Source organism: Scyliorhinus canicula, chromosome 3, assembly GCF_902713615.1.
Source record: "Scyliorhinus canicula chromosome 3, sScyCan1.1, whole genome shotgun sequence".
NCBI classification, from domain to species: Eukaryota; Metazoa; Chordata; class Chondrichthyes; order Carcharhiniformes; family Scyliorhinidae; genus Scyliorhinus; species Scyliorhinus canicula.
The window spans coordinates 192433918-192452328 of NC_052148.1; the positions used below are offsets into that span (position 1 = coordinate 192433918).

The 18411-nt window shown below is 41.8% G+C and overlaps 1 protein-coding gene across 1 annotated transcript in view; it reads right to left on the bottom strand.

The window, feature by feature from the left end:
• Positions 1–5925: 5925 nt before the first annotated feature.
• The window catches only part of otud4 (OTU deubiquitinase 4), a 138855-nt gene continuing 126369 nt past the window's right edge, over positions 5926–18411 (bottom strand). The window contains exon 19 of the mRNA XM_038792974.1: positions 5926–14233. Within this exon, the coding sequence (XP_038648902.1) occupies positions 12596–14233 (1638 nt within the window). The 3' untranslated portion in view covers positions 5926–12595. The remainder of the gene's footprint in view (positions 14234–18411) is intronic.

Sequence of the window (18411 nt, forward strand, 5' to 3'; positions counted from 1 at the left end):
AGTTCAGCAAGAAGCGAAATGTGCTCTTCCTTGGTGTCAGTCTCAGTCTGTAGGAGCAAGTCGTCCACATATTGAATGAGGCATTGGGGTTGGGAAAATTTTGCTAACCCGTTCGCCAATTGTCTGTGAAAAATGGAGGGGGAGTTGTGGAAACTTTGTGGAAGGCACGTCCACGTGTATTGCTGTCCCTGGAAGGTGAACGCAAATTTATACTGGCATGTTTTGTCCAATGGAATGGACCAAAAGCCATTGCTAATGTCCAGAACCGTGAAAAAGTTTGACTGAAGTCCCTGTTTTAACATTGTCTCGGGACTCGTGGCAATGGTGGGGGCTGCTAAAGGAGTTACTTTGTTTAATTCTCTATAATCGATACAAATAGGCCATAATGAAAAATTGTGGGAATGGGACAGGTAATGTTAAGATGAGCCTTTGTGGTATAATTTCATTAATGCGCAGAGCATTTGCAATAAAGTGGATAAATTAATCGCACAAATAGATGCAAAAGGGTGCAATTTAGTCGGGATTATGGAGACATGGCTGCAGAGTATTCAGGGATGGGAATTGAACATTCAGGGATATTTAGGAAAGACAGACAAATGGAAACACTGGTGGAATTGCATCGCTGGCAAAAGGGGAAATTAACACAATAGGGAGGAAAGATATGAGCTCCAACAATGTGGAATCTATGGGTAGAGCTGCGAAATACCAAGAGGCAGAAAATGTTAGTGGAGGTTATATAAAGACCCCCCAAACTAATGGTGTGGGTGTTGTATATAGACCCCCCACACTAGTGGTGATGTTGAGACTGGAATTAAGCACGAAATTAGAGACATGTGATAAACATCTGTAATTATGGATGGTTTTAATCTGCATATACATTGGGAAAATTAAATTAGTCACAATACTGTAGAGCAGTGCTTTTAAGATTTTTTTGCCCAGGACACATTTTTGCCAACCAGCCGCCTGAACTTCACAACCCACTATTTTCACTTACCTTTAATGTGACAGGTAGGCCTGCTTGGTCCTCACGATCTCACTTGCTTTGTCATTCAATGTTACATTTATGCTAAGGTATTCAGCTGATACTTTAAGATCTCACTGCATCCATTGAAAAAAATCAGATTTGTCCTCTAACTCGCCATGCCAAATGTCTTTGAGGGTTTTAATCTTTCGTTTACCAGTACCTCTCTGCATATAACGCACAAAAACTTTGCATCCTGATTTGCAGTGGCACAATTAATAAACCCACACCTCAAGAAATCATCTTAATGCTGCTTTGTTCCTGTTTTCAGCTTCTTCATGGGTTGTTCAGCAGAGGCTCTGGAGCTCACGCCAGCACTGCCGGCAGCTACAAAATCGAGGAATCTCTTCTGACCAGAGCATGTGATGTCAGTGTGCGAGGCGTGCGATCTGCTCTCTGCCGCTGCTCCAGGCAGGAAGACTGTATCCATTTTTTAATAAAATCTGCTCCTGGGTCAGTGTCGTCAGTAGAAAGTGGTCTGCATCGCTGGGCTCCGGGTCTGTGCACTGCTGAGGGGGCAAGCAAGCGCGTGATGGCCAGCGTTCTGAAAGCTTGTTTTGGCCGGCGTTTTAAAAAGTTGGTCGCGGCCATTGTTCACTGCTTCCTGCGATCGGAAGCAGACTTTGGAAATGACTGGTATAAATAATGCTAACCTGACTGAAAAAGGAGAGAGTAATGATCTGAAATAGTGCTCCAGGCACAAGGACGATGGGAAAACTAAAAAATGTGAAGGAATTAAATCATGAGAAATAAATGTGGGATGCAAAACAGAGTAAGGGGGTTTGTAGTCCGATTAAATGTTCTTTATGCAACAGTATAAGAAACAAAGGAAATGAATTACGGTTGCAATTCAACATCGAAGGGCAACATTGTAGCCATTACTGAAGCTTAGCTGCAATATCATCTGGATTGTGAACTGGGTAAACCAAGTTATGTTTAATAGGGGAAATGTAATGGGGAGAACCAGCTTTTGTGAATGAGGACAAACTTCTGTAACAGATGATTTAACAAACATGTGCAGGATTAGAGACTTTTAAGGGTACAATTAAGAAATATAAAATAATTTTCAACCGCTGAATTGTGTGTAGGCTCCCTGTTAATAGCATAAATATATAAATGCAGCGATGAGACAAAGGCAGAATGGTTTTAATGCAGAATTTTAAGTTTAAACATGGGATTCTCCGGTCTTCCAGCAAAGTTGTTCTCGATGGCGTGCTGTTCGCTGGTGGCATGATTCTTTATTCTGCTGCTTGTCAATGGGATTTCCCATTGAAGCCACCACACCGTCAGGAAACTCACAGACAGCCAGTGGGCAAAAAGTGAATCCCAAAGGTTGGAGAATTCCAGCCACGAACTTACATTAGAAAGTAGGCAAAATGCTTGAATGTGTTCAGGATAGTTTTCTTAATATGTCTGAGAACCAACAAGGGTGGCAGACTATGTAAGATTTAATGACGTGTAATGAGCTGGAATTGGTCAACAGCCTGACCGTGTTTCAACTAATTTGGCAATTGGGCTGGCATCGGAAATTACCGAAATAAAGCAGAGATTGGCAGCTTGAGTCAAAACAAATTAGACCGGACCAGACAAAAGGACGAAGATAGGTTTGCAGTGCATGTATATTAATGCATGAAGTGTGGTGAATAAGGTTGGCAATTTTCAGGACCAGGTAGAAATAAGATGTGTTGATGGAGAGCAGGCTCTAAAGAGGACAGAATTAGGTATTAAATACTACCAGATATTTCAGGAAAGAGAGAAGGAGGGGTGGCAGAAATAAGCAGGTCACTTATTTCTTGGAAAAATAAAGTTATTTGAAGAAGTAACAGGCATTTATGGATAAAGGGGAACTGGTGGATGTACTGTACTTTGATTTCCAGACAGCATTTGATAAGGCGCCACATCCAAAGTTATGGAAAATAAAAGCTCATGTTCTAAGGGATAATAGTGGCACTAATAGAAAATTGGCTACCTAACAGGAAACAGGAGGCATAAATGGGTCACTTACTAATTGGCAGGATTTGATGAGTGGTGTGCCACAAGGCTGGGGCCTTAACTCTTATATTTTGCAATGATGTAGGAAAGTAAGTTGTGAAGAGGACAGAAGGAGGCTACAAGAGAACACAGATAAGTGGTCAAAGATCTGGCAAATGGGAGTATATGAGCTTGTCCACTTGGCAGGACAAATAAAAAAGTGGATCATAAAAAAGGCAAAAGATTTCAGAGCTCTGAGATGTAGAGAGTTCTCGGTGTCCTCTTCATAGGAATCATAGAATTTACAGTGCAGAAGGAGGCCATTCAGCCCATCGAGTCTGCACCGGCTCTTGGAAAGAGCACCCTATCCCCATAACCCAGCAACCCCACCCAACACTAAGGGCAATTTTGGACACTAATGGCAATTTAGCACAGCCAATCCACCTAACCTGCACATCTTTGGACTGTGGGAGGAAACCCACGCACACACAGGGAGAACGTGCAGACTCCATACAGACAGTGACCTAAGCCAGGAATCGAACCTGGGACCCTGGAGCTGTGAAGCAATTGTGCTAACCACTATGCTACTCTTTCTTATTAGGAAAGGCTGGACCGGCTAGGCTTGTAGTCGTTGGAATGAGTAAGAGGTGACTTATTGAAATATACAAGATTCTGAGGGGTCTTGATGATGTATGTGTAAATAAATTTTCTCTTGTGAGAGAATCTAAAACTAGGGACCAACTTCAAAAGTAAGGGGTTGCTAATTTAAGGCCGAGATGAGGAAAAAAGTTCTCTAAGGATTGAGACTGAGGGGGCAGGATTCTTCATTGGTTGACACCGAAATTGCAAAATGTGATTGGGCAGAGAATAGGTTCCAACGCTAAAATCGCGGCAGGCGCCTATTTGACGGCAAATCGGAATTCTCCGCCACCTCAACAGCAGCATTAATGCGGTCCGGAACACAGGTACGGTCAACACCGTCTGCAAATCATTACCGGGCTCCAGCTCCGATGGGCCGAGTTCCCGACGGCGCAGTTCACTTGTCCTTTTAAAAATCGTGAAACCAGCGTCGTGGCTGCTGAGAGAGAGGGGGTACAGAAAGTGTCCAACATCGTCAGTTTGCCGACAGTTGTGGCTCTGGTCAGGGGGCTTCTGCCAGGGCCGAGGGGAGTAGTGGGGGGGCTGTGGGGTAGGAGTGGACAGGCACAGAACACCATTTCCACAGCTGGCAAGGCAGCCATGCAGCTGCACACGCCACCAACAACCTACTGTGAACTTAGGGTCACAGGTCGTATAGGTGTCCCTCCAGGTGCCCTCTTGCCCCAGCCAACCCATCAGCTGTATGGACGTGCTCCAACACAACCAGTGCCATCTTGTTGACTGGGATGAGTGTGTGTGGGGATTGTCATGTGTATATGCGGCTGCAACTTGTCAGCCTCCTATGTGTCAATCGCAGATCCAGCGAATCGCGCACTGTTTTCCATTGGAATCGATTTGTGTTCCCCGTGGCACCGGTGCTAGCCCTTCGATCCACGTTCGGCGCCCGTTTTTCCGTTGTGAAAGCCCACAAATTCCATGTCGGTGTCAACACTTTGTCCCAGAAAGAGAGAATCCTGCCCAGGAATTCTCTTCCACAAAAGGTAATTGATTAGGAGGTCTTTGAATATCTTTAAGGCAGTAGATAGATTCTTGATAAGCAAAGGGGGTGTAATGTTATCAACAGTAGGCAGGAGTTTGAAATTGAGATTCGAATTAGATCAGCCATGATCTTACTGAATCATGGAACAGGCTTAAGGGGCTAAGTGGAAGTGGCATAGTATAGTGGCATAGCATATATAGATGCAGCATGGGATTTATTTCTGGAAGTATAGAATTGAATAGTAGAGAGATTATGTTAAACTTGTATAGACTACATTTGTGTAGTGCTGTTCTCCGGATTATAAAAGAATGCAGATGTACAAATAAAATTAAGGATAATAGCACAATTCAGAGGCTCATCCATTAGGGAAGGATAAGTTGGGATAAAACAAAGTGCTGGGAAAAACTCAGGAGGTCAGTCATCGACCGCAAAACATTTTAGGTTAGTGGTTCTTTTCCGTAGAATAAAAAATTGAGCACTGAATGGAAGTGTTTTAAGATTATAAAAGGGTTTTATAGGGTAGATAGAGAAGATGTTTCAATTTGCGTGAACAAAACTGGGGACATAAATATGATAGCAATAAATCCAATAGGGAATAGACACTATCCTGGTTACTTGCCACAAGAGAAGGTAGATAAATACACGAGGCAGAAAGAAATAGGTTATGCTTGTGGGGTTAGATGAAGGGTGAAATCAGGCTAGTGTGGATCAGAAACATATTGATTGGAGAGATTGTGTTGTATTTTTTCCCCTCTCTCTTGCCCCAGTTTGCCTCCTTATCAAAGATCAATGGATACTGCAATCTAAGACACCGGTATTTCTCTTTATTCAACATGCAAGGCACCAGTTTTTAATGTTTTGTTCTCATGGTTTTCTCAAACTTGACAATCCTGGAAATTGAGACTCATTGGTTGACAATACAAATTGTCGTCATGTTTTGATTTGAAATCAGCAATAAACAAAGCAAATGTTAAGCAAACCTGAAGTGCAAGGACAGTAAGCTGTACTTCTGAATCTGCAACTGACTGCTGAGAAGATAGCAAACTTTCTAAATATAAATCTAAAATGCCTCTGGTTTGCAAATTTCTACTGAAGGGAAATGTTTTCTCATGTCCTGGCAATTGTGAAGGCTATTTATTAAACAAAAGATACACCGATCAAAAAGATACCCACATGCATGAATTGGGAAAATCCTTGTCTGACGATGATTTCTGAGTGTATCATTTTTCTTCTCTCTCTCTTGTCCAGTTTGCCACCTTATCAAAGATCAACAAATACTGCAACCCAAGACACCTGTTTTTCTTTATTCAAATGCAAGGCACCAGTTTTTAATGTTTTGTTCACAAGCACTTCAAGATAAAAGTACAAAATAATTAAGCATATTTCCACAACTAATGAGAACTGCACAATGAAAAATAGAAAAAGGTACAAAATACAGTTCAAGTTTACATTACAACAAAATAAACCTCATACGGTTCAGGTTATATTGCATCCTTTTATGCATTACACAGTAAGATTTACTCTACTAGGTTAGGCACAATGCAATTAACACCACATCCTCAAAAGTAAACTGTCCAATATAAAATAAGAACTAATGGATCTCAAGTAACTTCGCTACTATTACAAAGCATCTCTCAACAATATACTTCCAAGTGTTTTCGTTGATAACTAACAAAACAGAAATAAATCATGAATGTGCCACTTAAAATGTGCTGTGTGTGAGATACTACTTAAGACATCTAATTTGGGCACCAATGTTCCAGTAATAAGTCTTATTGCATAATCATAATTAAAATACACCCAGTCTCAAATACCATTACATTGTGAATAACATTTTCCTGATCATGTTAACAAGTGTCAGTGCAATATATAATCCCTGTAAAGATATGTAACAAAGTTAGCAAATTAACAATTCAATTTTTTCAGTCACCTTTCAGTAAAAAGGTTACAACATTCATTGTAAACTGGAAACACCGATATCCACATTTGTGATGTGCTCATCTACATTGGCTTCTAGTTAAGCAACTTCCAGCATTGAAATTATCATCTTTATTTTAAAATACCTCTTTTGGCTTTGCCCCTCCTTATTTCTGTAATCTCCAGCTCTACAACCTTAGTTGTACACACTCCTCCAATTCTGGTCTCGAGTATTCACGATTATCATAGCTCCACCACTGGTTCTGGAATTCCCTCCCTAAACTTCACCGCCTCCCTACTGCTCTCCTCCTTCAAAATGCTCCATACAGCCTACCATTTTGACCAATCTTTTGGTTATCTACCTTAATATCAGCTTGTGTGACCCTGTTAGATTTACTGAAGTGCCTTGGGTTGTTTTACAATAGTAAAGCCCATTTAAATACAAGTTTTTGTTGTTCATAAAAAAATGCACAACGAAACAATATCTATAAATTTTAAAGCTGAAGAATTTTGAATGGGCTGGATCATGGCAGTCACTTGGATAAAGGATATTGGCGAACCAGTAGGTTACCAGCCATTAAAGGTGTTGCAATTTCTATTGGAAGGTTATGCAGAGCTATGGAAGAGCATATAGGGTAGCTAAACAGATACTGTAGTAGATATTCAGATGCAGTAGTCCTAATGGTCTCACTGTGCTATAAATGTCTTTGGTTTATAATTTGGAAAGCCATGGTATCCATACAAAAGTATACAGGTTCGGTGAGAGGCTACAAATAAGACCCATCTCCAGGCAAAAATCGATGTGCAGACAGCTTAGTCCACCAATGCAAGGTGTTGATGCCAATAGAGCAGCAGATATATCATAAAATTCAAGGCTATGTAGTTTAAAATTGTTCAATCGCAGAAGTTTGCTTTACAATCAGGTTTGAATTTTAAAATATTTACTTCCACTATCAGCCAAATTTATATCTTTAAGTTAATAATACTGCTTTTGCTGATTAAGCCCAATTGTCTCTTCCAGACCTTCAATGCTACCACCATCACAGGAATCCAGCAGCCAAACGTTTCACTGATCCAACTGTATCTAAACTGTGGCTACAAGAACAGCACAGTGACAAAGAAATATGTGGCAAATGGCTCATCTTTTAAGACAACACAAGCCTGGATTGTGATGAAATTTTTACCATCTACTTAAAATGTCACAATTTTCTTTGCAGTTTCCAAAACGTTTGAGGGCCAACACCAACAGTACTTGACAGGAACACACAGCGGGTGCTCAATGAGCCATGCACAAAATGATCAATTTAACTAACACGTCAATATTATCTTCCAAGTTCAATGTTGGATTTACCCTTTTGAATCGTTGAGGTGCTGCTTTGACCAGTTGGTTTCTCCCCACTATCATGTACAGATGATCTGTTCCTAACAACTCGGAGCAGAGGCAGCAGCATCAATATTATTTGCAAAACAACAGCAATGAAACAAATCAAAAACAGTTCCTAGTGCCAAGACACCAGAAAGAGAAACAAAGACTAGGATAATACGTTTTATACATGGGGGTTGAACAGTTTTCAAATAATTAATAGATATCTATATAAAAAAAAATTATGCTAATATTCTTTCCTCATTCATTTAAGCTTTGTGCATAGAGGAATATATAACCAAAGTACTAGAACACTCCTAGTAAGACTCTTGGAGGTATATATTCAAGTTTGATTGGAGTACTGCAGCACAGAAGCACTTATCGTGGTCTGTTCGATCTGGGCAGTGATAAAAGTATTTAAACTGCTTACAGATCAACAGACCGCATGAACATTAATCACTGGAGAAAGATGTAACATTCAATATAAATACTAAACTAGAGAATGAGCATAAGCTAACCAGTACAAAGTTAGCTGAGGTAGGTCTATGCAGCCCAATTCAAAGGCACAAAAGTCCTCAAGGAAAATGGCAGAGACACCCAAGCAAAAAGTGAAATGTTTGAAAAGTTTTATAGAACTATTTCTACAATTGCCACCACCAACCCTCACCAATTATTAGAAAGAAAAACCAAACACACTAGATTAACATTTGAGCTTGCTTTCAACAGGACAAAATAAACAAGGTTGTCATTCAAAATGAGACCTTAGATTCAGATGAATGGGCAAGACAAAATTCACCTGAACTACATGTAGTGCACAGTGCAAATCTCTTTTAAAGACAATTCTGTATGATTTGTACGGTTTGATCCGATGTTAGCTTTTTTTTAATACATGGGAAAGGAGATTTTTTTTATCACAATTGTACTGTTACAATTTAGGGTAACTATTTTGCCAGACAAAACTCCAGAATGTCAAAAGCTATTAGCAATAATAAACTTGAGTGCAGATTTTGACTGGTCAATGGTCACACGACTAAACCCTAAATCTCACAATAAATATTACCTTTATTATTTTTCACATTAACAGTTTAATGGAAATCAACTGTATAAACAGATTGTCACATCTATGCCTAGCTCTAATACGTACACTGCAATTGCAAAAAAAACTTAATACCATGGCCAGAATTAATTTTGGAATTGTCCAATACAATTGACCCCAAAATTGAATACAGCTGCATATTTTGCCTTTTATACTTTGCACGTTAATGTGAAAATGATTTTAAGTTATTCCATTCAGTGTAAATTTTCTAAACAATACATCACCTATTACATTCTGCCCTTTAATACCTAATTTTGAAAAATAATTTTGAGAAGTATTCTTATTTGGCTTCCTGTTAAGGTGATAAGTTCCTTCCCAGCCAGACAGTACTGTACTAGTTTTCTGGGTGTACTATTGGATTCATTTTTAGAATTAATTTAATAATATAAATGTGGCAGCTGTACAAGAATAGTGTTGCATATCGTCTTAAAGTCATCCCTCACAAGGATTTTAACTTCATAGAATCATAGAATCTACAGCATGGAGACAGCCCTTCGGCCCAAACTGGTCCATGCCAACCAAAAAGCCCATCTGAGCTAACCCCATTTCCCTGCATTTGGCCCATATCCCTCTGGAATTCAGAATTTCAGGAATTCCAGAAATACAGATTTTCTTCAATAGAGTGGGATGGGGTCAGGAAGAGAGAATAAAGGGGTAAATAGGGGAATCAATTATGTGCAGAGCATCAGGTAATCCCTCAGGCAATGACTATTACAATTACCTGGGACAAAACTGAGCAAATTCAGATACAGTTGGAGTCACAGAATCATACTGCTCAGAATGAGGCCATTCAGACCATTACAGCTATGTGAACAAGCCATCCAACTAGCTGATACCTAGATTGAACTAAATTGTTAACCTAAATATGTAAACTACCACGGCCTAATCCCCACTTCTCAACCTCCTGCCTTTTAATAAAGTCCTACAGTAACTCAGAACTGTATCATGTTCTTTCAGGTTTATACAGTGTCAACTTAATATCCACTGCCATCTAATGTGCAAGAAAAAAAGGTTTCTAGATTAACCACAATGATGAAGCTCATATTTTTAGTTTTGACAACTTGCAGCCGTTTCTTCCCTCATCAAATGTCTATCCAGACTTGCAAAATGATGCTACAAAAAATTGTTGTGAACTATTATTGGGATGAGAAAGAGGTCCATCATTGTGGCAGCTAAGGTTTCACTATAAACTTGACCTATTGTGTCTTTGCATCTACTTTAAAAGTGTAATGCAGATACCTGTACTCTCAAACCAGCCCACTGAGCTTCTGCCTCATCTATTTATCTTTTCAAATAACACCGAATTACCTCGTCTTTTTCCTGTTGATATCATTATTTAGGAATTTCTATTTAATGGTAATACCTTGGATAATAGAATGTGTTGGGTTAGAAAGATTACCCAAGAAAATATGAAATATGTAATGGCAGGCTTTAAAGAAGAGGCAACTCCGTGTAGCCAACAAGGAGGAAAGATAGGGTATCTGGATGGCAAAAGAAATACAGATTAAAATATAACTGAAGAGAGATTTATGGTAAATGTCAGGTACAGAATACGGTTTAAAACCAGAGGGAAATTGATAAAGAATATAAAGACGGGCAAGAGAATATGATAAAACGTTAGTGGGTGACGCAAGGAGGAACCCAAAAGTATTTCATCAACATATAAAAAGTAAAGGCATAGTTAAAAGAATGGTGTTGCCAATAGGTAACACAAAAGAAAATCTTGTGGCACAGAGGACATGACTGAGGTGCTGAATGAAGACTTTGCATCTGTACTAAAGAAAATGAAGCTAATGTTGCAACAGAGAGGGGAGGAGCTAAATAGAAATAAATAGATAGAAAGTACATGCTAAGTAGATTGGCTTCACTCAAAGTTAACAAGTCACCTTGTCCAGAAAAGATGCAATCTGTGCCACTGAACTGGAGGATTACGTATGTTACACATCTGCTCTGAAAGGGGATAGAAATAAACTTGGGAATTACAGGCCAATCAAACTTTAGTGGTGAGAAAACTACTGGGAATTGTCACGGATAAAAATAATTCTCATTTGGAGAAGCATCTGCAACCAGCCTGGATTTATTTAAGGAAAATCAGGCTGAATGTTAACCTAAAACTGGTGTGCCTAGGGCAGGTGAAGGGGTTCAAATCTTTTTAAAAAAACACCACCAACCTGAGGTCAGAAATTAGGCAGACAGCTAACCTGTTCCAAAGGGATGGACTGGAACTTTAAATAAGTTAATGAAGCTTTTAGTCACATTCTTAAATTTGATGGAGTTGCTGGATTCAGAGGTAAATGCCTACCTCCTGAATGACATGGACCTTCCCTCAATTGCCCCACCCAGATGTCTCCAGTCCCAACACGAGGCCCACAATTCCATCTCTGATCATCAGGCTCTGATTTCCCCCCACTACGAGGCCTCTGTCCACCTGCCTCTGAACTACAGTTCACCATTCCCCACCCAACCACAAGACCACCAACCTTTCCCTCAGATCAGCTGCCCACCCTCCCCACTACTTTCAAGGCATTATGCACCACATAATGCTTTTGCGTAATCTCTCCTGATACATACCCTCAGAGCCCTCGTAACATTATGGTGAATCTCCTCCAAGGCCAATATCTCCTTTCTAAGGTGTATTGTCCTGAACTATACATGTACTCTAAATGTGGTCTAACCAAGGCTTTGTACAGTTGTAGTAAAACTTCTTTCACTTTGTATTCGGCCTTCTAACACATTCTATTAGTCTCTTGATTATTTTTTGTACTTTACTATATTTTAGTGATCTGTGTATGTGGACCCCTAAAGGTTTCTTTGCACCTATTCCTAGTTTTTCACCCTTTAATATTATTCACATCTACCCTTCTATAGACCAAAATACATAACTTCATGCTTAATCCATCAACCACATTTCATCATCTTGCATAACCCATCAATGCCCCTTTGTAATTTTATGTTTTTGTCACGATTAACTACTGAGCCACCAATGTCTATGCCATTGGTAAACTCGGGCAGATCGTCCATTCCTGTGTGTAATAGAAGTTATTAATAAATAGTGAATAGTTGAGACAACAACATAGATTCCCGTGGGACCCCACTAGTCTCTTCTTTCCAATAATGGGAGATCTAATAGAGGTACTCAAAATTATGAATGGGTTTGATAGAGAATGTTGGGAGAAACATGGGGGAGTAACCAGAGGTCAGTTTTAAAATAATTGGCAAACAACTAGAGGGAAGTTTTTTTCATACAAAGAGTTAAGATCTAGAACATAGTGTCTGAAAGGTTGGTAGAAGCAGATTCCACAGGTGCTTTCAAAAGGGCAATTGGACATGTACCTGAAGAAGAATGACTTACAGCGGTGAGGAAAAAAGCATGGTATGGGACGGAACAGATAACTCTTTCAAAAAGCAGAGGCACAACGGGCCAAATGGCCTCCAGCTCTGCTGTAAAATTCTATCAATTCTATGATTGGTGCAAAAAAGGGGTCAAAAATGTTTAAATTCTTGTAAAAATAGTTGCAAGAACGGTTTAAATGTTCTGGTTCTATTTCTAGTTCGCCCGGTGTCAATTTTGTTCTACAATTTGCTCAGTTACCATTTTCGTGCAGCAGGATTGGGTTTTCCCCCCTCTCTATTTCTTTGTTTTTTAAAACTATTGCGTTTCCCTTCACACAACACTCCACTGGCATTTTCCACAACTACCCGACTCTGATGTTCATTTACATCGTGATCTCTCCTGTTGCCAGGACCAGTTTCTTCATCTAGTCTATTTTGATTCGTATAAAACCTTTGGTTTTTCACTTTTTCCTGTATATTTTCATTTTTGCTTTCATGCCTGTCAGCACCAAGACCTACAGGTATTTCAGAACCCTGTACAACACTGTTTACACCCTGAGTATCGTTGTCTTTAGTTGGTGACTTGCTCTCTCTCTCTGTGTCAGCTGTTGTGTCCCTACTGTTAACATGGCTGTCTGATGGGCAACATGGGCTTTTTGATGACAAAGTTTTCCCTTGCCATTTTTTCCTGTTCATTTCCCTTTCACCCTTCTTACGGACATAAGGGGAACGCCGATACACAGTTTTTTCTGAAGAACTATCTTCCTTTACATAGTGTCTTTCCTTTCCATAAAACTGCACAGGGTTACTGTTGCTTAATATGGCAAATATTTTGCCATTATTTTCAGAGGTCTGATCTATGAAGGTGACTTCTACAGTCTGTGCCTTGGTATCACTCTTTGATTCATCAATGCACTGTGAAGTTAAATCACTTCTGGATTTTGACTTAAAGGGCTGACTTGCAAATTCTGAATGACTTGCATCAGCTCCGACAAGCTTTGGGGACTCAATATTCTCTATATCCACACCAGAAAGCCCAGTAATAGGTGTTGGATTTTGCATTTCTATCAGCAATGATTTGTCATCCCTTTTAAGGGCTGAGTGTTGCACTGCACATTGCTTTGCATGAGGATTCGCAGTTGATTGCTCCTCACCCAAGGGGCATGTGTTTCCAATTCCGCCACCAGGTTCTATCAATAATTGGGAATCTCTGAAACTGACAGGCTGAGCCTCAGACAGTCTTCCCTCTCCAGGACTGGTGAATACTTCTGGCTGTCTGCCCATCTCTTCTATTTCAGGACTCTGAGAGTTGCCTGACACTTGTTCACAAAGATCTGGTGCACCAACTTTCTGCTCATTTTGACAAGCCGGGCTCCCGCTATTTACCTGCAATGGAAATACAGGATTTGGTAGAGCCATGTACATGGGATGAAAACTGAAAGCGTGCATTGGTGTATTCTGACTAAATAATGCTTGTGGTATCGGTGCTCTCCAGCCAGAATGCTGGGTTCCATCTGGAACAAAGTTCGGAAAATACCGTGTGTAATGGGGATTAAAGTTTTGAGGTGGCTGTTCAGCAGTTGGTGCATCTAGGACAGATTCGCTTTTGTGAGGCAGCAGTGGTGTAGTTGCTTGTGGTAGAGATGAATGGTCGCCATCGTCACTGACATCTCCTTGCACTGACTGACCAGGGGTATTGGTCTCTGGAGGACCGGCTATGTGCTGTGGGATCGTAACATTTTCATTATGCATTAGTCCAGCAGTCACGTGGAACCAAGGATTCGGATGAAATATCGGAGCAGGGCCCCTTGGATAGATCCCACAACTTTTCAAATAAGCCTGGTTCAATGGATACAAATAGGAATATGGTGCCCATAATGGAAAACTGTAAGCCTGAAAAGAAAAACAAATTTAAGTTTGATATGAAAAATCACACTTATATGTGATATAAATCACTGGCTGCTGGTACAGCAGTTCCCAAACCACTAACATGCAAGCTTTCATCAAGTGAGTCATTGCTACTTCATGCCTGTGGACTACAAGTCCCAGCTCCAGCTCGTGCATAATGCTGCTGCTGCTGCTTCATTCAAAGGTTTGTAAGGGGCAAGGTTTAGAGGGGATGTGCAAGGCACTTTTTTTTCCCCCTCACAGAGGGTGGTGAGTGCCTGGAACTCGCTGCCAGGGAGGTGGTGGAAGCAGCTATGATAGAGACGTGTATGAGGCACCTTGACAAATATATGAATAGAATGGGAATAGAGGGATAAGAACCCCGGGAGTGCAGTTTCGACAGGCATAATGATTGGCACAGGCCTGGAGACCGAAGGTCCTGTTCCTCTGCTGTACTGTTCTTTGTTCTTGTGGTCAAAACTTCCAAATGACACAATAGCTTTTGGCAGATGAGGAATTCCAAACCTTACTAACAATTCCCTGAACAGTGAAGCATCAACAGCAAAGCTGGAGCAAAACCTACAGGTGGGTAAAACAGGTGTGGTTATGGTGTGAGGGGAAGTAGGAGTGGAGTGGGCATACACAGAAATAGGAACGATGTCTGCAAAATGGTTACAAATTTTTAGAAAGCTGTGGATACCTTACGTGGCCGGGGATTTGGGGGTTGGGGTGGTCAGGAGGTGCTGATTTATTTTTTTAAAAACCACTAAATTGATTTATTAAATGATGAGGGCGTTGAGTTAGGTAGATGATTTAAAAGGCGCAATAATACTTGAGAAATTAAGACAAGAACATTTCAGACAAAAGAAACGGCATGCAGTGTATGGGATGTTTATGGTCTTATATAGCCTACTTAATCTATCAGAGCAGTAAGCCCCTGCTGCAGGCCTCAATTAGCGGACAACTCGTGAAACAATGATTCAATTAAGCTGGTAATGTGATCTGAAGGAGATAGAATTAGGAATATAGGAACACGAGTAAGCCATTTCAAGCCTGTTCTGCCAATCAATGAGATCATGACTGATCTGCAAACCATGAATAACAAAAATCTATCAATCCCAATTTTAAAACTAACAACTCATTTGGCATCAACTTCTATTTGTGCAGAGTGCTGTACACAATCCTTTTTTGTGCGAGTTCTGTACACTATCCTAATTCACTTATGAAAAGTTTTTCACCATGTCTTCCCTCTAGTCCTGAACTCCCTAACTAGTGAAACTGACCCTATCTGTTCACCTTCATGTCGTAAAAACTTTAAATTCTAGAGAATGCAACCCCACTTTATGCAATCTCTCCTTTTAATGCAATCCTTGGAATTTAGGTGTCGTTCTGGTAAATCTATGCTGCATGCCACCCCACCCAAGGCCAATATATATTATTCCCAAGGTGTGGTTCCCAGTATTGCTCCTAGTACTTCATATCTACCAAGGGCTTTGTATAGCTGAAGCATGATTTCCACCCCTTAGTATTATGGTCCCAGAGGTAATAAATGCTATCATTCCATAAGCCTTTCTGATTATTTTCTGTACTTGTGCTTAATATTTTAATGATCTATGTCTTGGATCCTGAAGTCTCTTTGTCTCGCCACCGTATCCAGCTTTTCACCATTTAGAAAGTATCTTGTTCTATTCCTTTTATATACAAATTGGATGACCTCACATTTGCCTACGTTGAAATCCATTTGCAGTGCTGCCCATTCACTTCAGATATTAATCTCTTGTAATTTTGAGCTTCCCATACACTGCTTACCAATGCCACCCATCTTTGTGATGTGGAGATGCCGGCGTTGGACTGGGGTGAGCACAGTAAGAAGTCTTACAACACCAGGTTAAAGTCCAACAGGTTTGTTTCAAACACGAGCTTTCGGAGCACGGCTCCTTCTTCAGGTGAATGGAAAGGCTTGTTCCAGAAATGTTTATATAGACACAGTCAGAGATGCCCCGGAATGCGAGCACCTGCAGGCAATCAAATCATCAAAGATGCAGAGAGAGAGGTAACTCCAGGTTAAAGAGGTGTGAATTGTCCCAAGCCAGTTCAGTCGGTAGGCCTCTGCAAGTCCAGGCTTGTTGGTGGGGGCCGAATGTAATGCGACATGAATCCCAGATCCCGGTTGAGTCCGCATTCATGCGTGCGGAACTTAGCTATAAGTTTTTGCTCAGCAATTTTGCGTTGTCGCGTCTCCTGAAGGCCTCCTTGTAGAATGCTGACCCGGAGATCAGAGGCTGAATGTCCTTGACTGCTGAAGTGTTCCCCAACTGGAAGGGAACAGTCCTGCCTGTTGATAGTCGCACGATGCCCGTTTATTCGTTGTCGCAGTGTCTGCATGGTCTCGCCAATGTACCACGCTTCGGGACATTCTTTTCTGCAGCGTATGAGGTAGACTACATTGGTCGAGTCGCACGAGTATGCGCCGCGTACCTGGTGGGTGGTGTTTCCACGTGTAATGGTGGTGTCCATGTCGATGATCTGGCATGTCTTGCAGAGATTACCCTGGCAGGGTTTTGTGGTGTTGTGGTTGCTGTTCTGAAGGCTGGGTAATTTGCTGCAAACAATGGTTTGTTTGAGGTTGCGCGGTTGTTTGAAGGCCAGTAGTGGGGGTGTGGGGATGACCTTGGCAAGATGTCCATCCTCGCTGATGATGTGTTGGAGGCTGCGAAGAAGATGTCGTAGTTTCTCTGGGGCGGAGAAACTACTGATGTCATCATCAGCGAGGATGGACATCTTGCCAAGGTCATCCCCACACCCCCACTACTGGCCTTCAAACAACCGCGCAACTTCAAACAAACCATTGTTTGCAGCAAATTACCCAGCCTTCAGAACAGCAACCACAACACCACAAAACCCTGCCAGGGTAATCTCTGCAAGACATGCCAGATCATCGACATGGACACCACCATTACACGTGGAAACACCACCCACCAGGTACGCGGCGCATACTCGTGCGACTCGACCAATGTAGTCTACCTCATACGCTGCAGAAAAGGATGTCCCGAAGCGTGGTACATTGGCGAGACCATGCAGACACTGCGACAACGAATAAACGGGCATCGTGCGACTATCAACAGGCAGGACTGTTCCCTTCCAGTTGGGGAACACTTCAGCAGTCAAGGACATTCAGCCTCTGATCTCCGGGTCAGCATTCTACAAGGAGGCCTTCAGGAGACGCGACAACGCAAAATTGCTGAGCAAAAACTTATAGCTAAGTTCCGCACGCATGAATGCGGACTCAACCGGGATCTGGGATTCATGTCGCATTACATTCGGCCCCCACCAACAGGCCTGGACTTGCAGAGGCCTACCGACTGAACTGGCTTGGGACAATTCACACCTCTTTAACCTGGAGTTACCTCTCTCTCTGCATCTTTGATGATTTGATTGCCTGCAGGTGCTCGCATTCCGGGGCATCTCTGACTGTGTCTATATAAACATTTCTGGAACAAGCCTTTCCATTCACCTGAAGAAGGAGCCGTGCTCCGAAAGCTCGTGTTTGAAACAAACTTGTTGGACTTTAACCTGGTGTTGTAAGACTTCTTACTGTGCTCACCCATCTTTGTGCCATTGGTAAATCTCCTGCACTCCCGGCTCCACTGCAACCCCAAATATTGCAAGTCCCCAGCCTGGATTGACCCTGGATCCTACCACCCTCGATACCGTCCTTACTACACCCTTCCAAAATTCCCCCAGCGCTGGGCATGCCCAGAACATATGGATATGGTCTGCTGGGCCCCCAGAGCACCTAATACACCTGTCCTCACTCCCAAAAAACCGGCTTATCCTTGTCCCGGTCACATGAGCTTTATGCAGCACCTTAAACTGTATGAGGCTAAGCCTCGCACAAGAAGAGGAGGAGTTCACCCTTTCCAGGGCATCCGCCCACGTCCCTTCCTCAATCTCCTCACCCAGCTCCTCCTCCCATTTACCTTTCAGCTCCTCCACCGAGGCCTTGTCTACCTCCTGCATCACCTGGTACGCTTCCGAGATCCTCCCCTCTCCAACCCACACCCCCGAGAGCACTCTGTCCTGAACCCCACGCGGCGGCAGCAGAGGGAACCCCGCCACCTGCCAAACGGTGTATGAAGTTTTTTAAATCGCACTAAGTTGTTAATGAGTGCATTGAATAGCTG